This window comes from Lepidochelys kempii, chromosome 1 (genome assembly GCF_965140265.1).
Source record: "Lepidochelys kempii isolate rLepKem1 chromosome 1, rLepKem1.hap2, whole genome shotgun sequence".
Lineage (NCBI taxonomy): Eukaryota > Metazoa > Chordata > Testudines > Cheloniidae > Lepidochelys > Lepidochelys kempii.
In genome coordinates this window covers 281,049,293-281,073,699 of record NC_133256.1, presented here as the reverse complement: position 1 = coordinate 281,073,699, position 24,407 = coordinate 281,049,293, and the positions used below count along the sequence as shown (strand labels likewise).

At 41.0% G+C, this 24,407-nt stretch overlaps 1 protein-coding gene across 3 annotated transcripts in view; it reads left to right on the top strand.

Moving 5' to 3' along the window:
* Positions 1 to 24,407, top strand: part of ZDHHC17 (zDHHC palmitoyltransferase 17) — a 128,662-nt gene that overhangs the window by 54,111 nt on the left and 50,144 nt on the right. For all 3 annotated transcript variants that reach the window (XM_073327711.1, XM_073327710.1, XM_073327709.1), the window contains 4 exons: positions 6,508 to 6,572; positions 7,227 to 7,389; positions 18,831 to 18,956; positions 21,832 to 21,974. In XM_073327711.1, the coding sequence (XP_073183812.1) occupies positions 6,508 to 6,572; positions 7,227 to 7,389; positions 18,831 to 18,956; positions 21,832 to 21,974 (497 nt within the window). The remainder of the gene's footprint in view (positions 1 to 6,507; positions 6,573 to 7,226; positions 7,390 to 18,830; positions 18,957 to 21,831; positions 21,975 to 24,407) is intronic.

The following is a 24,407-nucleotide window of genomic DNA, read 5'->3' as shown; positions in this document are numbered from 1 at the left end:
CTGTCTGGGACTGGAAATTGCAATTACTGTTGCCCAGATAGGATCCTTATCTTGTTACTTGTGAATTTTGACCTTCCTCTACCAAGTGCTCAGTGTCTCTCCAAGACTCCTGTCACTCACTGTCCACAAGTATCAGAATCTACAACCCAGTTTAGGTTGTCATAGATAAAAACAGATTCTTTCTACAGATCAATGAAATAGAGAGGAAAAACTTGAAGCAAGGTGGTTTTAAAATAAAACCACTGTACTTGTTTATCTTGTCACTACATAAAGTGGTACAAACCAATTTCAAAGGTTGCTTACGTAAATTGTTGAAAAATCATGAAGACGTTGCCAAGCACTAATTCATTTTTTTAACACTCATAGCTGCAGTACTGCTCAGAAACTCTGATTCTGAGCAGTGCCAAGGACTACTTGGCGGGTGGAGTGTGTGTGTATGTAACCTTTGCACTCATGAAGCTTGGGCCCTGTGTTTCTGGGCTTGGCCCTCTTGCACAACTAAAGTAGCTATGAGGCTGCTCTAAGCATTACTGGATGTCCCTGGCTCCAAGGACCATTCTGGCAGCCATGGATCAATGGGATATAAGCATGCCCCAACCCTCGTCCCTTTTCCCCTGGGCAGTTCCCACTGCACCATTAGGAGTAAAGATGTGTGGAAACTGGAATTTTTTCTTTGAGCGATTTATCCACACAGATTCCACTCTGGGTGCACATGTAACTCAGGCGTGTGAGGTTGGATTCCTTTGAATAGCAGTGTCCACTGGGTCCATGCTTGTGCCCTGAGTGCACTTTCGCTCCCTGAATCTGAAATGATAAAGTGTGGGCCAGCCGCAACCTGCACTTAGTTCCTTTTTACTGCTTGTGACTGTTAGACCTTGTAATATCCACATTCTTTGATCTTAGCAAGTAGCTAGCACAATTCTTTCTCTCACTAGGAAAAGTTTGTTAGCATTAGTTCTTGTTGATAAATTTTCTTTGCCCATTGCTTTGAAGTACTTAATTTTAGATACAGTAATGATAGTTCCCACTTCCATTCCATACAAGAGATCTCTCCTTTGTGCAGAGCCCCCTTGTACAGTGGTTAACCCTAAGTCACCGGCGTTAAAGATCTACTCCTGTGACATTGCTATGCCCATGAACAACAGATGCTCCTTGTGTCTGCTGTCCTTTGAAGAAGGCTGTGCTCTCGAGTGCTGCTTAATCTGCATGTCATACTTCAAGAGGACTCAGACGACAGAGGCAAAGCTGAAACTCTTCTTCTTGGAAAGATGCAAGCCTCATTGGATCCGGGTAGACCTTCAGAGACGCTCCAGGTGTCTGGTCAGCTCCATACTGCCTATGCCCTGATGAATTGAGATGCCACTCTTGGTGGCTTTTCATAAGACCCACTTGTCAGCCGCATAGATGATGTGTTCAGAAACGGGCCCTAAAAAGCACCGCTTCAGGGACCAGGGCAGGCACCAATCCCACTCTCCAAGCGTGGGATGGAGAAAGCCTCTCCTAAGGCTTACTCCTCCAAAAGCCTTGAAGTGGAATCCTATACCAGCGCCCCAGCACCAAACCCAAAGTTGCTGTAGATGGCCTCTTCCTACACCAAGGACAGTGCTGCCTCCGGGTTTGATAGAAAGACACAGACTTTGGCACCAAATGTATCATCATTGAGCATCTTGGCACTGTTCACGCAGGCACTGGGAATTATGGCACCAAGTGTCTGTGTAATCAGATCTCTTTCCTTGACTTCAGTTTCAGCTGTGTGCCAACTCTCTTTGTCGGCACCACTACCCTCCACAGCACCAGTGAGACATCTCTCTGTAAGAATGGTATCGGACTCGCCTCTCATTGAGAGGCTATGGGGGGGTAGTTGCCCACAAGATGGAGTACACCTGATAGATCTGCCCCATTTTTGGAAGAGGCTTACGTTTTTTCTTTTTCCCCAGAGGTACACAGCAGAGCTTCTTCTCCGGAGTTGCTCCCACACCTCTGTGAGTGTCACAGTGAGAATCAGGCAGAGAATCTAAGGAAGAATATTTGAGGGGCACCAGAAGATCATCAGGGATCCATAGAGCACACCCCACCTTCTACCCACTCAAGAGCCATCCTCATTATCCCTATCAATTGAGGCTATACTGGTCCCTCAAGTGGGGGTGAATCCCTATTCCAGGAAGGTGGCTTTATCCAGTCTTGAGAGCCAGGTCCCTCTTGTCAAAGAAGCAGCTCCAGTCATCTCGGGTTCCACTTCAGTATTGAATTCAGCTTCTGGCAGGTGAGGTTATACTACTCTCCAGCAGTATATCAACCTCCAGTCAGCTCATTCTGTCCAGACAGAGTTGGTTAAGCCTCCATCCACCACTTCTGTGGATGAGCTAAAGGTACTTGCTAAAAAGATTGGTGGAGATGCTGCTTATCCTTTTGCAGGTTACCCAGGAGAAGCAACACAGACTTCTGGGTATAGTGCAGCCTTCCTCTATGGGACAGTCAGCCATGCCCATTAATAACAGACTGTTTGAATTGGCCAAAGTGATTTGACATAGGCTGGCCTTGGTCACATCACATCAAAAAGTGCTGAGAGATGTCTGCTGTAGGGTTGGAATATTTTCACCAACACCATAGTCCTCATGAGAAGTCAGGCTGGCTATGCTGCTTTAAGACCATCCCTTGGGAGAAAGACCAGAAGTTAGACCTCTTTGGGAGAAAGGTGTACCCCATAGCAAGCTTGCAGATGAGAGTAACGAATTATCAGGAGCTGTTCCCCAAATACATTTTTTTTTTAATATGGGACAAAGATTGCAATTTTATGGACAGACTCCTGAAAAACCAGCATGAGGAAGTGAAGTCCCCTTTGACAGAAGGCCAGCTCACAGCCTGAATGCCTCTCCAAGGAGCACTCAGTGTATCAGACAGAACAGCCAGGACAATGGTAGATGCCATGGTGATGAGGAAGTCTGCTTAGTTTTAAGGCATTGGGAATTCCAAGGGAGGTCAGGTTACCATTGAGGGCCCCCTATTCAAGGGCAATTACCTCTTTAATAGTGGTACATATGAATTGCTCCATATACTTTAAAGACTCCAGAACAACCTTAAGATTCTTGGGCCTGTATGTCCCAGCCTCCAGGGAGGAAGAATTCAAAACAGCAACTGTTCTACCGACAGAGACCACAATCTCAGTATGGTACTAAGCAACTGTCCGAGGAGACCCTGAGGAAGAAGCAGTGATTTTACGAGAGGCAACCCTCTGCTTCTTCCTTGGTTGCTTCACAACTTGGGGCTTCGGGAAAGAACCAGTTTTGATGTGTGTGTTGAGACTGTGGCTGGATCACTTTCACATCTTTGTTCGTCCAACACTCCTTTTGGCAACCGCCTGGCATGGGATAACCTCAGATCTGTGGCTCCTTCAGATAATCAACAAGGGATATCCTATCCAGTTTCAAAATGTTTCTGTCCGCTCCTCACCCATCCTGTCCATCTTCAGGAACCCTTCTCATGGGAGACTGTTTAAGCAAGAAGTGGACTCCTTCATTCAACTAGGATGGGTAGAGGAAATGCCACAGAGTTCAGAGGCAAGGGATTTTATTCCAACTGTTTCTTAATCAAAAAGAAGAAAGGGGTTGGAGACCCATCCTTGATCTTTATCTCAACCTTCTTTGCTTGTTTCAAATTCCATATGGCTACCCTTGCTTCTGTGATTCCCCTCTCTGGATCCCATGGACTGGTGGATCTCATGGTGCTCTGCACCTCCTAGGCTCCAGAACAAACTGGCGGACTGACTCATCAGAGAACCCTCAGTTGTGCCTCAAGATTGCAGCCCTCCTTAAGCGTCTTGCACAAATAGGGATTTACAAAAGTGGCCCTGTTTGCACCATGACACAAGTGCCTCAGCCTCTGCTCCAGGGAGACATGAGCCCAGGTTTCCTTTTGGATGCCTTCCTTATTCTGTGGGCTCCTGGTCTATTATACCTCTCTTCATCAATGCCCATGATACCCAGGTTCTTCAGGAAATTGAGGCAGTACACAGTTCAGGTCATTATGATAGCACAGACATGGGCTAGACAATTTGGTACTCAAACTTTATTAACCTGTAAGTATGGAGACCCATGACCTCGCTGGTCCTACTGAATCTGGTCTTGCAGAACAATGGTCCAGTCCTGCATCCAAATCAGACATCCCTGAATCTGGCATTTTGGATGTTAGCTGGCTGACATCTGTAGAAAAAGCTGCTCGGCTGTATTCTCAAGACATCTTGGTCCAAAGCAAGAAACCCTGAACCAGAGTGACATACAAAGCCCAGTGGAAGAGATTTTCTGTGTGGACAAGGCACCATTGGATTTCTCCAGTAGCAGCTCCAAATCCAGTTGTACTGGTCTATTTACTTCCTTTAAAATTATAAAGTGTATCCCTCAGTTCAGTAAGAACACACCTGGCAGTGATCTTTGTGAGCCATCCTCCTGGACATGACTACACCTCCCATGGTGGCAGAATTCCTCATGTTTTCCTGTCATCAGCGCACTCTGCCTCTCCAGCTCCCAGAGCTGGCTGGGATGGGGGTACGGGGGAGACAGGCAACAGACAGTGGGGGCTCTGTGCTTCACTAGTCCTAGGGGAAAGCTTTTATCAGTTTCACTAGCAGAAAGTGAAATTGACAAGAGCCTTTTGGACAAGCAGCCAAGAGGCAAACATTACAATTTTCCTGTTGGAAAATCAAAACTTTCATATGGAAAACTTCAGTTTTGCAAAAAGGACATTTTTAGCCAGAAATTTTTGACCATTTGTAAATGACTGGCGTATTCATCCAGTTGATGGCCTTTAGACCCTTTTAGAATGGTTTGTTGTCATACAAACTGAGATTTACCTTCTTTGCAGTTAACCTAAAAGCATAGCTGATCATAAACATAACTATAGAATACTAAGTATTAAAATTACTTAGGAGCCAACATTCATATTTGACAAGTTGGACACCATCTATCACAGATACAAAAAGGGAAATTAGGTTGTTTGAATTACATGTTTCTTATGGTGCAGTTTAAGGCAGCCCACATTCAAGAATTGAAGGAAAATTAGTTACAATAATGTCAAACAGCCCCAGTGGCTCAAAACCAATAATATAATTTATTTGGTGGTGATACAAAACCAAAAATATTACAGGAGTTGGGCTGGGGATCAAGTAACTAATTGGTCACGATACTTACTTTTTTTTTTTTTTAAAGTGTCAGCCAGACTCCAGACATTGTAGAAGGTCAGTCAGTCATCCTTCTAAGCAAATAGCTTGTTCAAATTTTTAAGAGAGAGAATATAACCAGTGATCTATGATATGTATTCTAGGGGTTATGTGTGTGGGCATATGTACACATAATATCTATTTTGTTTTAAAAAGCGATTTTTTTTGTTGTTGGATATAACATCCTTTTCCTACCAGTAAAGTTATTAAAAGCAGAACGAGGGGGGAAATAAGGTATTTTAAGTATTCAGAAAATAAAATGGCTGCTAATCTACAAAAATGAAAAAGAATGAAAGCATGTTCTTACTATCCATTTAATGATTGTCCACACATAATTAAACACAAATACTTTACATTTAGCCAGTATTTATCATTCTGAGAACCTAACATTGTCACTAACTACATTCTGTTGCCTCATTCATTTCATCTAGCTAAAATATGTTATTTATAACATGGTACTGTTTAGAATTGTCATATTTAAAAATTTCCATGTAAGGATTCTTTCTGCCAGTTAAAAACATTCGCAAGTGCACATTACTGCAATTTCGCTTTTTTATGGACTTGCTCACTAATTTTACAGTTAATGTTACTTGTTCCAGTATTCCTCAACAATAGTTAATACAAATATCCTGGAGGAGAGAATGTTAATTCAATACTGATTTTTGTGGATACAAAACCTGGCGTTGTAAATACAAAAGATGTATTAAAATGCAGAAGTGCTTGATTATGCTTCCTGCAGGCATTCATCAAATCTTAAATATTAGGGCATTATCTTATTTATGCCAAGCACAGAGGGGGGAAAAACGTCTCTTGCTCCCAGGTTTTGCAATGCACAACTTCATTATATTTTGTTTTCTTGTGAATCATCAGTTTGGCTATGTCTGTACTGCACTGCAATAGGCACTATGTGGGTGTGAATTGCAGCACCCGCCAAAGAGTTGTGCTGTAATTCACCCATGTGGGCAGTGTTGGTATGAACTAAAAGATACGTGGTTTGCATTAACGAAGGCCTTTCCAGACCAGTACTATGTTAATACAAACTAGGTATCTTTTGGTTTGCACCAGCAGAGATGGTGGGGCAGTTACAGCACAGCACTTTGGTGCGTGCTGCAGTTCATCCCCCTGTAGTCCTAACCGTGGGGCTGTGTAGACAAGCCCTCAGTGTCTACATTGAAGATTGGATACCAGACTTAAATGACCAATATCTGATACAGCATGGCAAATCCTCTGTTCCTATAGTATACTGAAATTGTAGCATTTTTTACTTCTCTCACTAATGCTTTTCTTTTTATCAGGATGTAGATATGATGGATCAAAATGGAATGACACCTTTAATGTGGGCAGCTTACAGAACACACAGGTAATAAACTCATTATAATACAGACCTGTTCAAAGCACTTTGCCTTAATCAGACAATATAAAATACAAAAACAAACAAGTCACTATCTTTTTAGCTAGCTAAATTATTCCCATAATGTCATCAACCCTACTATAATTTGCCTGATTTATGACAATTAGTGAAGAAGAGAGGGCATTGTTTGTTTAACATTATTACTGTGTTTTCTTCCCTCTCCTTCCTCTGCTGCTTCTTCTATAGGAGTTGTGTGATGATGAGGAACGAGAGAAGTTTTGTACCCTCATTGCTATGCATCAAATACGTAGACATTTGCATGGTATTATATATTTGTAATGATACTGTCACTTTTCTGTGATACATGGGAAAACAAGAATTTATGTGAAAATATGTGCTCTGCTACCATCTAGAAGAAGCTTTGTTACACTTATTAACTAATTTATAGCCCTGTGCAGATTCCATTGGATTCAAAAGTAGTTTTATAATTTATTTCAGTGGAAGCAGAATTGGCCATTAGTACTTAACACTATAAAAAAGGGGTATTCTGATTAATATTGTCTGAGTTGATGCACTAAGATGCTTAAGTAAATCAAACCCATAAACAAAGTGCATTGTGATTTTTAATTCTTTGTAGATCTAACCAAGCTTTTATTTTTCTAGTGTGGATCCAACTCGATTGCTGCTTACTTTTAATGTTTCCATTAATCTTGGGGACAAATATCACAAAAATACAGCACTACATTGGGCTGTGCTAGCAGGAAATACTACAGTAATTAGTCTTCTACTAGAAGCTGGAGCTAATGTTGATGCCCAAAATATCAAGGTAAACATTTTAATCTTTTATTATAAATGATGTACAGTAATATTATTACTAGAAGTTAGATAATTGCTAGGAGGTGATGTGGGGTCATGATGATACTGAGGAAACTGTGCAACTATATTGTTTAAATTTGGGACCCATTTTTCAGCAAGAGTGGCCCATATCCTCTAATTCTGCATCTGCAAAAATACGTTTGTGACTATGTGTATCTGCAAAAACACATAAGCACTCAAAGATGTGCACATCAGTTTTTGTGGGAGCATATGCTTCTGAGTATAAAATTGAAAGAGTGTGACTGAAAATTTAATCTTGCTAAAAGTTTTGGGGTGATTTGAGGTGTGGGATGTTTGCTGCTTTCTGGAAAGAGGACAGAAGCTCCAATTTTCCACCGTCTCACAAGGCAGTCAGAATGTTCCATAACTACAGAATATTGGTTAAAGGAATATAATTGTCTCATTTTTCTCCCATGTGACTAAGTTTTGCTTGATGGTAGGGATGGGGTGGAGTCATTAGGGAGCCAGTTACAGTTCTGTGGTTTAGCATTAGAACCGCCAAGTAGCTGCTCCAAGTTATGCCACTGGCACAAAGGCACTATGTCTACACTGCAGTAAAAGACCCGTGGCACAGCCATGGCTGGCCCGAGTCAGCTGGTTCGGGCTGCAGGGCTATAAAACTGTGATGTAGATGTTTGGGCTCAGACTGGAGCTTGAGCTCCGAGACTCCCTGGAGGGGGGTGGGTCTCAGAGCCCAGGCTCCAGCCTGAGCCTGAACATCTACACTGCTATTTTTAGTCCCCCAACCTGAGCTGTGCAAGCCAGAGTCAGCTAACCTGGGCTCTGAGACTCTGTGGCACCCGTTTTTTATTGCAGTGTACCCTAAGGGATCAATAGATAATTGGAATAGTGGAGCTGCAACACCTCAGCCATTTACCAGCACACCATGTGTGCTAGAGTTGTGGCAGCTGGCATAAAAACAGGCTCCACTGCTTGTGCGTGCCAGAGGTGTGTTCATCTCCACAAGGGGGATTCTCCAGTGGCCATTTTTAGCTTGAATCCTGGGTGGCACAATAAGGATGGACAGACTGGAGAACCCAGCCCGATATTTGCAATTATTACATACTGCATGTGGTATAGGTCAGTTAATTTGTTCTGTGGGTTCACTCGAGGTGATAAAGGCATTTGTCTTATGTTGTCAGCCGCAGAGACAATCAACTTATGAACTTTAAGTAATATACATATTTTATATGAATTCACACAGTATTGTTAAGGGTATCCATTTTCTTGGCCAGTGTAGGTCAGACCCGCAAGCAAGTGCAATATAAGTTTACAGCAATTGAAGCTATGTTGTTGCATTCTAGACGGTCACAAATCTTGGTATTCTTGAATGAAAATTCATCACAAAGTCTACTTTGCTTTTTCCATGCTTTGAACCAAAGTGGCTAGCCTCACACATTTGCTTGCATGACTATGCTGTAATACTCTACTAGTTACCTGTATAGTTAACCATGGATGAATTATATTTTCAGCCTCAACTCTTACAAGCCCAAACATGTGGCTACTTTCTGTGGCATCTCTTCAACTATTAATTATAAAATGACCATATATGCAGTGTATATGTAATATTATATATAATAAATCACTTCACCTAAAAATATTGCTTTTCATAAAGGGATATCCTTTAGTCTGGAACAGCATATTGTATCGTCTCCTCGGTTATTGGCAGGCAGCAGCAGTCAGACAGAAAATAGGCTTTTAACCTGCTGGATCATGGTATGTTCTCCACAGACATTCTTTCTCTATCACAGGTGCTTACTCCCTAGTCTATGATTTTCAAAGTCAAATATAGAAAGGAACTACAAATGGATAGAAGAAAATATGTAACCACTGATCTAAAAAGCTGGATAAACTATTGTGTAATAAAATAGCCAGATAGATCTTATTTATTAGAAAGAATAAGCTAATTGTGGTCATGAAAACAAATGATCATGACTCTTATTGCACACTTGATTCACTAATGTGAAGTTCTGTGGTCTTTGTAGTCAGTGTGGGTAGATTCTGAACAGACGCAGCAGCTGTCCAAGTCTTGCAGCAAAAGCTCCTATTCTGTGTTACTTAATAAAATAATAGACTGAGAGAGACCATGTACATATCTCATGTACAGAAGTATCTCCTTTTTCTACCTAGGACAAACCCATAACTGTGACCTAATTAATTTTAATAGAAATTGGACAAGGAACCTTTTTTTGTCATAAATAGTCCTTATTAGTACATTATAGAACTAATCAGGCAATTTGAGTTTTGGAAATGATAGCTCCATTTTGTGACTCCTGCAAAATACAAACAGTCTTGAAGCGTAAATATTCAACTTTAATACTCACTCTAGGTATAAAGCTGGGGGTGTTTTGTTTTTTGTTTTTTTTGCGGGGGCTGGGGGGGATAGGAGAAAGGAGGGAAATAGGCATGGGCATGTCCTGATTTAAATGAAGATTTTAGTAAACTCTCAGAGTAAATGTAAGCTCTGGCCTTTGAACAACTTTTTCTTGCAAGAGCACTATAAAAGGAAATTTGCAGGAAAGGGCCAGCAGTTTATCCCCCTTCAGGCTGGGAAAACAATTCCAGAAAAATGCTTTCAAGGGTAAGAAAAACTGAGATCTTCTTGATTGCCTAATCTAGTGTGACAGAACTTTCTCAGGGGAAAGTTAGAACTCCAGATAAGTATAATAGATTTAAGGGAGTTATAAATGCAGTCTGTTCTGTAAAGGTGTGTGAGTAAAGGATCACAACTACATGTCGAGTGTAAAGACAGACAGTAATAAATATTGAACCCCAAGAGTGCTTGTAGCAACTTCTTACCTAGTGTCCCCTTGTAAGAATAATAACATTTGTATGTAATGTTGTACACATTGGGAATAATACTCTTAATATGCTTCCATGTGACAAATCATCAGACTCAATAATTTTCAGAGTTAGATTTTATGAGAGTCTCTCTAACTTTACTAGCTTGGTCCTAAGTGCTATCTTTCTGTAAGCTTTGGTAGTTCTTATAAAAGGGACATGGTTTTCAGGAGTAGAATTATAGAAGATCTCTGCTGATTAGATATAAATATGCATACCAAATCCATGGCAATTCTGTAACCACTAATAGTGGCTCAGGCTCTGTCTTAAGTTAATTTCTTATTTTATTGTGCATGAGAGTTAGAGGGAGAGGTGGGGCTCAAATACTTCGATAGCCACTAGCTGAAAAACTAAGCCTACTAGTAAATATCAGAGATGGGAGGGGAAGAATCTATCATCAAAGTCCAGGGTCTACCGTCCCAGTTAGATTCCCAAACCTGTGCACTTGGAAGTGGGTAACTATTGAAATTTTGCCATGTTGCTGTCTCTAAAGAGGTGGAGACTTTTTTGTCTTTCGTAGCAATCTTTGGTAATAGGTGTCAGATAAATGTGAAGTGCCTTCCCTTTATGGCAGGTGAAGAGGTTTGTCTCTTCATCCATTTTCCTCAGCTGTTGAAAGGTCTGGGTGAGCTTCTTTTACCCTCGGAGAATTTTGAGGAAGGCTAAAAAGTCTCTGCTATTCCGGATCTGGATACATTCTTCCCACCTGTGCTACTGTGCTCATAGCATGCTATTGTGCTCTTCCTCCTTGTGGCCGAATGGTTATGCTTGCTGCTCAGAAAAGGGACCAATGTGACTATATATAACGGACTGGGAGAGAACTTGCAGAGGCCCTAATGCCACCTTTGGCAGCATGACTGTGTCCTACTCTGGGCCCTCCCAGAGATGAACTGCCAAGTGGCTATAAGTGAAACCAAGAATAAGCTGTGATCCCTAGAAAAATCAGTAATGTACATTCAGATCTAGCAGTTGCTCTACAGTGGCTTTTGTCAACTTGCATTTTCAAGGTTATCTTTGCAAGGAAAAGGTTAGACCTTTTTGTCTAGAACTTGTCAGAAAATGTTGAAAAAACAAGATTTTGATTATTTTTCATATATTTTTTCCATCAGCTTTATTGGTTAAAACACGAAATCTGAGATTCTTCTTTGCATGTGTATCAGTTTGGATCCCTCCATAGGTGCACATTTGCTTCATGGGTGCAAGATCATTCTTTTGAATAGCACTGTCCATTAGGGCTGCACATGTACCGTGTGCTGCCTCATCCTGCTATGTGAGATCATAAAGGGCAGGTAGCCACAACCCGCCCCCTGATCACCTGTGACAGTGGAACAGAAACTAGCAAGTGTCCAACCTGCTACTTTTCTTAGAAGCATTAAAACCATTTCTTTCATTATGTTTGTGAAGAAAACATCTTCACAATCCTTTCATTCGCTGTACCACAAAAAAAGAAAAAAAAATGGAAGAAAAGTTAATACAGACCCCTCTGTACAGTGGAGCAAGGCACTTCGCACCATCCACCATGCCTCACGGCAGACTGCAAACCTTCAGGATTTAAACCCTGCCCGTACTATGACAGACTGATCCCTATTAAGGACGTACACGGTGGATGATAGGATAGAGTCACATCCTGGACAGGTGCTCTATGGGCAAATGCTTTTGGTCCAGGACCCACAAATCCAGGGATGCCTGACTCAAGCAACATGTGCTAGAGCAGTCCATATTGGACCTGGATGTGATGGTCACTACTAGACAAGCCAGAATTGGCCGATTCTCCCACAAGCACAATTAGACCCCAAGGTCACGCACTGGAAAGAAGGTAAAAAGAAGCACGAGTGGAGCTGGCATCAATTAATTCAACACCAGCTATGTCAACATAGACAAAGCCCTCAGCCCTGGAAATCTCAGCACCAAAAGCCTTAGTATTGACAGCCTTGGCATTGACAGCTATAGCACCTGCATCCCAGGCAGTTAAGCAAGCACCTGTGCCTGTATGTAAGGACAACATTCACTCATAGAGGCCAATTATAGCTCATATGTGAAGGGAAGTTCTGGAAGACAGACACACAACATCACTGTTCAAATAGTGTGTCTGATTCCTCAGTCAGACTGGAAGCAGCACAGGGAATGAGACCTTTGTGGCTGACCTCTGCACCAGAATCTGTGAAGGGGAGCCTAGCATGAGTGCGAGATACCCACTGGAGGAATTTGGATCATGTTTAGAGGTGTTTCCTGTACTGGAACCGGTCCTGATACTATATCTCTCTACAGCACTGACATTTAAAGAGGAAATAAATTCCTTCTTGTGGGCATCAAGTGGAGATCCCTCTCCTCTGCCTTAAGAATGCAACTCCCAAAGAGAGTACTGGGGTGTGAGGTGGCACTGATCTGGCCAGCACCCATATGGTATACCATCCTGGTCATACTGGAATTGTTGGGGACTGCTGTCTCTCATGTCAAGGAACAGATTTTCCCTCCCATATTTCCAGGAAAAGGAGATCCCATTCCCTGGTGGCCTCATTAGCCAGGCCACCCACATCAGAACTTGATGTGAGCCCCAAGGGTCAGCAATGACGGAGGGATCACAACTCCTCCCATCTTCACACAAGATGTCATCTTCCTCATTGGACAAGGTGGTGACACCAGCCACAGCCTTCAAATAAATTGTCTTCAAAGCTTTTCAAGGCTTCCTGTCCTGCATTATGGAGGCCTGAGATATTGAGACTACATTTCTACATTGGTGAGAAGTCTCACAGACTCTTTGATTTGATGAAGGGATACTGGAACCAGTCAAAGGATTACACTACTCTTGCTCTCACTTCAGAAAAATGGAGGAGGAATATTAGATGTCACCAAAGAGCTTTGAACATTTTTATGCTAATCCATACTCAGGGTCCCCGATTGTTTCAACAGCACTGGAAAAAATCGAAGTCCACAAAAGTCACACCCAAGGACAAAGATCCGAAAAGCTGGATGGACCACTCCCCCCCACCCCGCCTTTTTTTTTTTTTTTTTGAACAAGGCATATTCATCAGCTTTACTCTACCTCCAGGTGGCAAATTACCAAGCCCCGTTTACTAAATACAATTTTCTCACTTGGGAGAGGGTCCTTCCCTTCCTATCTAAAATCTTGTAAGAGAACGGGGTGAGTTAAAGGAAAAAATTAAGAAGGGCCAAATGTTTGAGAGACCATCACTACACGTGGCCATGGACACATGTGACAGAACCCCCGGTCAATGGGAATTGAGCATTTCAGACAGAAAGTGGACAACACACGCCACTCCCTCAAGAACTTCATGGGCAGCACTACAGTCCTTCAGAATTATATGCTACTCCTTATAGGAAGTCTTACGAATACCAGCCCTGGCAGAGGACTCCATCATACTCAGAGAGTTGTCAGCCAAAGTATCCACAAGAAAGAAGGTAATGTTCTCTAGAAAGTGCCCATCTTCCACCTTCTTTACTAACCTGGCTTCCTCTCAGAGGCAGCAAATTTGACAGGAGAATCGAGTCATTCTGGATTCAATCATGTACATAATGCCACTTGCCAGGCTTCACCTGTGGCCACCCTAGCTCTGTCTGTTCACTGTTGAGACACCAGCTGAACAAGAATATTTTGGTTCCTTCTCATGTCATCACAGAACTGAGGTGGTGGAAGAAAACCAAGAATGTTTTTAGTGAGAGGATTCCATTCTCTTCTAGTTCCCCAGCAAGAACTTTAATATTGATATATCAGTCGTGGTTGGGAAACCCATCTGTACCATCTACAAATTCAGGGGACCTGTTCTTCAGAAGACATAAGTCTCCACATTGTAGGAGAAAGAGAGCCTGGAGCACTGGGCTTGGTGAAAGATCTGAGGCCTGAACCATAGTCAGCAAAGTTAGGCCATGAACCAAAGTCAGGCCATGTATTAAAGCAGATCCTTATAAGTTTACTGTCTGATACATGACCTTGGCAAAGGTATTGTTAGTGTTGCTAAAATACAAGTATTCCTAAGAAGCAACAAATACTGGGTATGTGTATAAACACACTCCAAAAGATTAGCCCAGGTACCTCGCGACTTGACACCAGATAAGAGGGTTTGACAGAAATGATGAATAGGGATGTTTTGCCTGGGACATCTGTAAGCAAGGTACAACGGGAGGTAACAAGTGGATGTTATGAAACATGTAAGGGGGTACATAAGTTGTTTGTCTTAGTCTCTAAATGTTGGGGTACCTTGCCTTAACCCTTTGTGTGGCCTTGGGGACAGTAGAGACTCCTGCTGCTGACTGAACTGCTCCTTACCACAGGGCACTCACATTTTAGTGTACCTGTAACCATGGAGCCAGGGTGCTGGGACTGTGCCTTAAGGGCAATAAACCTCGCCAAGTGCCTTTGTCACTGAACCATGCCTGGAGTTATTTCTGAATAACATCAGGGTTTGCTGAGTTAGCAAGCCGCATTCTATGCTGGCGTTAGTAACACTGGAGTTCCACAAATAGAAACACTGAGCAGCTGTAACAGCTCAAAGCACTATGTCAGCAAGCAAGGAGGTGTATGCTTGTCTCCTCTCTTTCTAGGGGCCATCAAGTTCTGGACATGGTACCACTGAAATGGGTTACCCCAACGGGTATGTCTACACTGCAAATAGACACCTGTGGCTGGTCCATGGCAGCCAACTTGAGCTTGCTGGGCTTGGCTGGTGGGGCTGTTTCATTGCAGTGTTGACTTCCGTGTTTCCGCAGCAGCCTAAGTTCTGGGACCCTCCCACCTTGCAGTTGTCCTAGAGTCTGGGCTCCAGCCTGAGCCTGGAAGTCTAAATTACAATGAAACAGTTCCGCAGCCTGAGCACTGGCCAACCACGAGTTTTTCATTGCAGTGTAGGCATACCCAATGGCTCTATACCTCCTGCAAATGAGCAGCGACCTGACAGACTTCTGGAACAAATAGTCTATTGCTAATCATGAGTGGTCCCTGTGGAGATCCATCATAAAGCATATACCCATCATTAGAGGTTTCCATAATAGATCTTTGTGCCACGCGGGACAACACTAAATATCAGAATTTCTGCTCCAGAGGCTTTGAAATGCAAGGGAAGTGAGAAAGGGTTGCAGCTGCTTCTCCCTTGATGCCCTTGTCTGGGAGCAAAAACAGGCACACGCTCATGCATGGTTTCAGCAGATACTGCTATTTTATAGAATCCAGTCTCACACACAAGGCACGTACACGCCTACATGAGGATCCACACTGACCACACCATCTCAAAGAACAACAGTTACTGTAAAATAAATAACTGTTCTCTCTCTTTTACATTTATAGGTTTCCCTTATTGAGTTTGAGGAGGCCTGGTCACAAAAATCTGGCTTTCTATTATAGGAACGTTTTCAAAATAAAAATTTGTTTTAGAAATGTAGGTTTAAATTAAGTTGATGCTGTCCATAATAGAAGAAAATTGCCCCATCTTGTTCCCAGTTTTTCAGTTGACTAATGCTTCAACTTTAGATTTTCCTGCCTTTTTAATCATAGCTAGTTATCCTTAAATCAGATTTTGATTTTTTTTCAGACGTTTGTCAATTCTGAACTGTTGATGTGGAACAGATGGTGATCTGGACATATCCATAACCCTGTCTAGTAAAGTTCTTTCCTCAGAGAGCTTGGAATTGACTGAAAATGTAGTATAGCTAAAGTATTTCTTGTATTTCAAGTATTTCTTGAATCCTCTGGATGGAAAACCCATCTTATTTCCTGATTTGTTAGAGACTGAAATGTTACAAGTGAGCTCAAGCTTTTGGAAAAGTTTGCAGTCAGCTCCAGGCACTAAAAATGTTAGTAAATGACATCACACTACCCTTTAAGCTTTTTTGAGGGAGTTGACCCAGGTCAGAACCAGTTATCCAAGTAAGGCAATGGTTTTCTTTTGAACAGAAAGACTACCTCCAGGATTTTGGTTAATGATCAAGAGACAGTAGGGAGAAAAATCAGTGCTCTCTACTGAAATAGAAAAGCTTCTAGAGTGAATCTAGTCAGCTTGATATTTAGAAACATGGAGACACACATCTTGGAGATCTGATGACACTAGGCAGTATACTGGGTTGATGATATAGCATCAATTTGCCATTTCTAATTTAATTAATATGGGGTTGTCTGTTTCAACTCTTTTTTGAACAATAAAAATAAGAAGATAAATAACTCTTCCTGGTGGTAAGATCATATTCTTTTCCTTTGAGGATTGGATTGGAAAGGAGATAGAATGACTTTCATTACTGAGAGAAAGGACTGAATCTTAGGCAGTAACCCCATGTTATAATGATTCTCTCACAGTTATCCAGTATTTTTACCCATAATTTATTGAACGGACTGAGGTAGTCTCATAGATGAGGCAAGTATTTTGTCTATTAAAACAAATCAGTGGAAATCTTATTTGAGTACTTGTAATGTCTTCCATTTCCAAAGGAAGAATGAAAGTAATAATTATGCTATTAAATCATGAATTTCTAAAATAAGGAGAGCATTTACTGAAAGAGGAATTAACTGACTCTACCAGTGAATCTTAGAGTGGATCCTTGATGTGTTTTCTTGGTATGAGGTTTCAGTCATATCTTTTAAAGGCTTGACTGTGAATGTCCCGTTAACGTGCCCTTAGACTATTGTTTTCTGATCATTAAGATCACACATGATGGATCACATCAAGCTAAATAGTTATTACTTACTGGCACAGAGATAAGTGTATTGATAGACCAGAATTGATTTCCCTGATGTAGGTTATAAATATTAAAATGTATTTAATAAATCAGTTATGCCTCCATATTAATAAAAGGAATACACTAAAATGGCCAGTTGATTAGAAGGATAGTCAAAGGATTTCTTTAAAGCTCCTGCAGTCTTTTTATCTAAGCAGTCACTAGGTGTCACATGGCCCTCTAGTAGAAGGGATGATCAGCTGGAAATGGGGCAACTGCAGGATTTACTTAGGAGAACAACTCCTAGAGGGGATTACTTGTCCACAGGTAATCTTTATAATTTGGATATGTAAAATGACACCAAAAACTTAGTGTCTCAGGGTTTTCCAGAGATTAGTGATCCAAGAAACCAATAGATCTGTGAGTAGACAGGGTATTCACTGTGGTTGATCCCCAGAATTTTCTGTTTCCTCAGAGGGTTGAGCTAGCTTAACCTATATTTTAATACTCTGGTTGAGTAACAATGAGAATAAAGATAACTTTTGGTGTAAGTTTCTGATGGACTAGGCTGGCTCAACACTCATATATAGGACGTGGAAGGAAACTCCCCAGAGGAGCCACAAAAATGCACTTCAGGGTTTCCATAATGTACTACTTAATCCCTTAATGGAGACTCAGGATGAGACTTTCAAAGGCTCAAATGGAAGTTAGGTGCCCAACTCCCACTAGCATTCAATGGTAGTTAGGTGACTGTCCTATGTGGCTTTGAAAGGCTCCTCTTCAGTTGCTAGTACACTGTGCCCTTTCTGGGTAACTTCAGTTTCTGGTACCTGTCTCATTTTTTTTTAGGCATGGCCGAGTGATGGAGGATTCAGCTATTTTTCAAGCCTCCATGAATGCTTTGTTTAGGAGGGGAGTTAACTCCAGTAGAAGAGAGGAGGAGTCAAATGCGAAACTGGAGCTGGAGGTACCTACAATTGGTTGTCTCTTGCCTCCGCTATAACATCTGACCCTAGTCATGAATTTTCACTTAGCTCTTTTTCTTGGAGTAGAAAACAGATGTCAATCTCTGTGGATGGAAATCCATTTAGTCCGTGCGCTCGCTTGCTCTCTCACTCTCTCTAACTCCCCTCCTGAGTGTGCAATGAGAGAGAAACTAGGACAATGTCATTGCTGCCTTGGGACCCTTCAAGATAAGTGAAGAACCTGGCACAAGCCAAGCATAAGGACCTCATAATGGTAGGATAAACTGGATGCCAGCAATCCATATACTTCCTGTCCTTCTCCATTTTCTTCCTAGGACCACAAAGGCTGGGGCTGACCTAGTAACATTAAATTGTGAGAAACTTTTCTCATAGAAAACATTTTGTAGTACTAGTGACTTCTAGTGATGATGTCTTCCTTGAGGTAAAGAAGTAACTGAGGAGTAATCATATACAGTGGAGAGTTTCCATGATCCAGTGGGCAACAAATGCTTATGTTTTTGGTTTAGTTTCTGCTGCCTGTCAATAGTTTGGGGGGGCGGGAACACAGATAAGGAGACTGAGTGTTCAGGACATTTAAACACAGATTTGTTTTGCCAGAGGATCCCTAAAGGCAATAGTTGTTGTCGCATTTGAGACATAGAAATTATGTCATGAGCATGGATTTAGCATTGTGCTCATCACTCACGCAGTTATAAGGGAAGTGAAAAGAAAAAGACTGGAGGGAATGAACAGTCTATTTGGTGTCAAAGTAAGCATCAGAGTGAAATAATACCAGAATATTATTTAATGTCTTTTCAATATGATGATAATTTTATGTGGGTGATTTTCTATTTTAAAAGTAAAACTGTTCTGAATACTTTCTATTTTTAAATTAAATTTCTCCCATTTTTCAAACTCCTGGCAGGGAGAATCACCGCTTGATTTGGCAAAACAGAGAAAAAATGTTTGGATGATCAACCACTTACAGGAGGCAAGACAGGCAAAGGGATACGACAGTCCATCATTTCTCAGAAAGCTAAAGGCTGATAAGGTGAGAAGAAACCTCACATTTTTCATTATGTAAAACCATATTTTTGGCATATTCCTCCCTTTTCAAAAAAGGTGCTTCAATACTACAGTGGCTGGCATGGCACGAGAGCTCGTGTAGATAGATATTAACAAGAACTTTTTCCCATGTTTCAGTTCTGGGATTATCTCATATCGTCGTCTTATATCCATCTTCTATATCAATGCCATAGCAGCCTTGTAGTTTTTTCCAAGGGTCAACGGCAATGTTATTGCATTGACTGAGCAGCAGGGAGAGTGCCTTCGGAGCAATGCGGTATGCTTCCTGCGGAGAGCCAAGATACTTTGACAAATCTGATTCTCAATCACCCTCAGATAATAGAAGTTTCAGGCTATTTCCTAAACTTTGCTCTCCTGTATAACTGCTGGTGAGTGTTGTATGACAAAGTGAAGGAACACAGAGGCTGACTGCGACAGTATAATGGTGGCATATGAAGCTACCTAGTTTTCAAAGGCTTTTTATTTGATTGTAAGATAGAATTCTAATTGGAATATTTAACCTTAGCAGTGGTATTAGATTGATGGATAAGCAATTCACCTGTCAGCTTTAAAAATAAGCAGCTCAATTTAACAAAAACATACATTTTCTACAAAAATGAACTGCTTTTAAAAATTGTTTGTAGTGCACTGGCGTGGTGGGCTAATGACATTTTAATCTTTTGTTACCCAGGGAATGACAATTTAGAACCTAGGCTTATTTTCGAACTCTGTGCACAGGAAGAATATTGGACCTGAGCTGAGTGGTGTTTACTGACTTAAAATCTTACAGAGGAAGAATGGATGGAATACATTGTAGGATCTTTGAGGAGGAGTGGGAAATGGAGGTGTCTAGGAGAGAGATCTGTCAGTCTCTGTAATAAATAGCTATCTATATAAAATATATACAGGGGATTTCCATCTAGAATTAATTTTCATCTGTTAGCGAGATGGCTGTGATGCCAGATATTCTGTAAATGCGGCACATGAGGCTTGAAATTATTGTTTCTTGGTTCGAAGATAGTGTATCTTGGTAATGAAAACCTTAGTTACAGTCTTTGAGAAAATCTTTTCTCCGGCATTTTTAAGTTAACACTTGTAAATACTTAAATTGTTAGTCTTTATTCATATTGTGGTAGTGCCTAGAGGCCCCAATTAAGGATTGGTATACCAGTCAGTAATTGAGTCCCCTCTGTGCTTGGCAGTATAGACACACACGACTAAAAGATGGCCCCTGTCCCAAAATGCTTACAGTCTAACTATATGAGATCAAAGTTACATGAATATTAGGTAAGCAATTTTACTTTTTGTAAGCTTCATAGCATTTACTATGTAATATATAGTAATTGCATAATTCTGCTGATTGCTTGATAACTTGAATGTAGCCTGTATTCTGATCTAACTGCGTATTTAAATTGTAATTGGCTATTAGTTACCGCCTACACTTCGCTTATATGTCAGATCATCAAGAGTTACCATGAAAGTAGTGTTCTTGTGTGATATTTGTGCACCAAAATGAACCACTTTCATCTTTTTATTTTGTTTTTACACATTAGTTGTTACTTTTCTCGTCATATATACTAAACTCAGAGTTATATGGCCTCTTGTAGATAGTGTGGCTAACTCCCTTTTTGAGTTATTGAGCATGTCACCTGTGCTTCATGTCACTGTCTAGTACAATGCAGAGAGTTGTTTCCACCCATCTCTACTGGGGTATCTTTATGTAATTTCAGTGTACTGGCTCTGCGCTATTGGGATAACCGAAATAAAAGGTTTGCTTTAAACTGTGGCTATTGTCACAGAGACAAAAGTGAAAAAGGTGATTATGTAAACGTAGAACTTTCTCATCCCACAAACCTGCTTCCTATGTGTTAGATTAACCTACTGACAGCAATAAGTTTCTACTATTCTTCTGTCCTGCTAGGATAGCAGAGCCCCTATGGTGCTGATAGTGAGCTGGATTTTGTTCCCACTTGGGCATGATCAGTATAATTGTTAACTGAATTCCAATTGGAGAATATTTACCTCAAGATGTATAGAGCTATACATCTCAATAGCTCCTGTGCTACACGTAAAATATATTTTAGTTGGGTAAAGGTTACTGGAGATAATGTGCTAGTCAGAAAGAACATAACTTGACTTTATATCCCAGAGTGAGTTTGCAACTATGGCATGTATAAAATCTTTTTAGTTCTAATCTTAGCACTTTTTTGATCTGAAGGTGATTGAGACACAAATGTGGAACATCACGGTACTATTTTTAGCCATTTTCCACTCCACTTTACTATAGTTGCTTTTACCCCTTATTTATCAATCTACTCTTAACTAGATTTCCATATGCAATGCTGCAAATGATTTTACAATCTTCCATGTTTTAAATAAATTACTTTCTTAATTTGTCTCTAACTTCCAACCTAATTGCATTATGGCTTTTATGTTAGTTTTTCTTAGTGTGTAAAACATAGTTGCCAATTTGAACGACTCAGGTATCTACAGAGGTCAACCGTGTTACTTGATTTGCTCAAAAATTATGAATTCTGAATTTGGTCTTTAACTAGTCTAATTGAATAAAAAGCATTTTACACATGAAAATTGTTTGACTAATCACTGATGCTAGAAGAGAAATCAAGACATCTTTTAGTAGGAAATCTCTAGTTTCCATTTAGGAAAGAAATGGCTTGCATAGTATGAGCAGGCTTAAAAGAAGAAAAATACATTTAGAAAAGCAGCTTTTTTCCCCCTTCCCATACTAAGGCTCTTAGACTTAAATGAGTTATGACTGTTTTAGTTAGATTGTTAAAGAACTGTAAAGAAGAAACTAAAAGAACTGTAAATTGCTTACTGAAATATTTGTTTCTGTGCAGGAATTTCGTCAGAAGGTGATGCTAGGAACTCCATTCCTAGTTATTTGGCTGGTTGGGTTTATAGCAGACCTAGATGTTGATTCGTGGCTCATTAAAGGGCTAATGTATGGTGGTGTATGGGCTATGGTACAGTTTCTTTCAAAGTAAGTATTTTATCAGGCAACTTTTTCAATCTAGTACACCCAGACAAATGTTTAAAATATGTCTTGTTCATTTACTTAATAAAAGTTGTATTAGATTTCTTTGACAGATCTATATGCATCTTTTGGATATATAGCATTCTTTGCAAGAACTTCTGTTTTATCACTGTTACATTTCAGAAAAAAGGTCTGTGAGATTTGGCTCTCTAATGCTGTGTCATCTCAGAAATGTAGCCTTTGAATTAATTTTAGATGAAAGGCACTGAGCTAATAAGGCTAGGAGCAGAGAAACATTCAGTCTCCAGAGGGAGGGTACTGAATGTCTGTTAAACCATTGGTGTAAACTGTGAAGGGAACAGTCAAGAGGAAAGTTATTAGAGAGGGATAGGGGAAGCAAGGTAGAATTGTAAATAGGTTAATAATTAATTACTGTTCAGAATTAAAATTCTGAAACATTTTGAAAGTCATTCAGAAACTCATACAAAGTGGAATATAACATCAGGAATTATTGCTGTGGCCAGAAGAGATGACTGTCAAACAGAAAGTTAGTTAAATCTGTTGTTTTAAATCTGTCATCCAGTCATTAAAATAATTATGTTCTATGTTTTGAATAATGACTGTAAATATCAATATCCTCTGAGGCTCTCCAGAGGACTTGCAAAGTATGTGGACTGTTTGACCCTTAATTTACTTCTCAGTACTATACATTATATTCTTTGAGTAGCCTCTGAATATTCCCACATGTGAGCTTGGTGCTCCCTGGCACTGAGTGACCCAGTGTCCTCTGTGTCCACTTTCTTCTTCCTCTTTTGCCCCATGTGGAGGATTTCAAAGGTATAAAACTGTCCCTCAGTTCCTCCTTAACTGCCAAAAGAGGTAGTGAGTTTGGGTCACATGCAGTGTCCTCGCTTCTTTTGTCAGTGATTTTCTTTTGCCCTTTCAGGGCTGTTTTAGTTAAATTATCACTATGGGTTTCTTTATTTAAAAGAAGAAATGGTATCTGTTTGCACAGGTGTCATCTAGAACTATGTGGACCACAAGGGCTGCCTCACACATCCCTACTGCTAAAAGAGATTCCTCAGGCCTGGTCTGCTAAGTCTGGCAATGTGCTAACCTAAGTGGCTCTGTGTCTGGCTTACATATTATCCAACTCCTCAGTCTTAATTGGTTGGCAGTCATTTCCAAGGTTCTTAAACCATGAACAAGGCACCAAGATCCCCAGATTCCTCCAGGTTGATCTAATTCAGTGCTGTGGTCTCAGTCCCTTAGATATGGCTCTGGCTGGATTGGCATAATTCGGTATGAAGGTTCTGGCACCGTCACAGTACCAGAGTCCACGTGGAAATCTGGACTTGTCTGCCTAATTTGGTGCCGAAGTCTTGGCACTGGCACCAAAATTTTGGCACCATAGACTAGAGAACAAGGAGTGGTTCAGAGCATACTGTATGTGGCACTCAGATCTCTGGATCCATCTCGGTCGACTGAGTCCAGCATGCTGGACTCTGGTGAACTTCTCAGTGAAGTGATCCAGTACCAGTACAAGTGACATCAGTCCTCAGCAGGGCTGGCCCAAGATATTTTTCCTCTCAGGATAGTAAATGTTTTCGGTGCCCCCTGAGAAGCTTAGGAGGAGGAAAAAAAAAACCAGGCGTAGTGATGAGGTGCCTCCAAAAGTTGGCATCCAGGGCAACCATCCTGCTTGCCCTCCCCGAAAATCTACCTGGTCTTTGGATCCATTTAGGTTGACTGAGTCTGGTGTTGAGGTTTCAGCACGATTGACTCTGATAAGCCACTTGCCTGAAATGGTTTGATATATGGTATAAGTGGCAACAAGTCCCTGATTTCACAAGTTTCTAGACTTTGATCCACAGACACGTTTTGTAACAATGTAACTAGGTGATACTGCTATCCAGGCTATGTCTGTGCCTCCATACAACTGATAGCAAAGGTACTGCTTCTTATTCTACTTACACCTGACCCATTAATGTCTTGGTTCATAGAAAATGCAAAAGGTGAAAGTAGCACAAGCTTATTAGGGGATTCTTTTCTCACCTCCTTTACCTTTAGTGTGTTGTTTCCACATAGTGGACTGGCATGTTCTCCTTGTTTTTCAGTCTTTTTTCAAGGTTTGTGGACTCTCTAGGAGTTGTCTACACATCATGGTTCTGGAGTTGAAAGCTGGTTGCCTAGCCTGCAAGACTCTCTCCCTTTGCTCAAGACCAAAACTTTTTGCCAGAGAAAAACTATGTCCAGGCAGATTATTTAAACAGAATTTTTGTACAGCAGCACAAATGTCTTAGGTATAAATCTGGCAGTATTTGTTATACAAGGGGAGTAAGTCCCAACTAGATCTCATTATTACCAAGGACAACACCCATTATTTCCAGTTCTGCTTCAGGGTCAGCAAAGACCCAGTGACATTGGTAGACTCCCCTA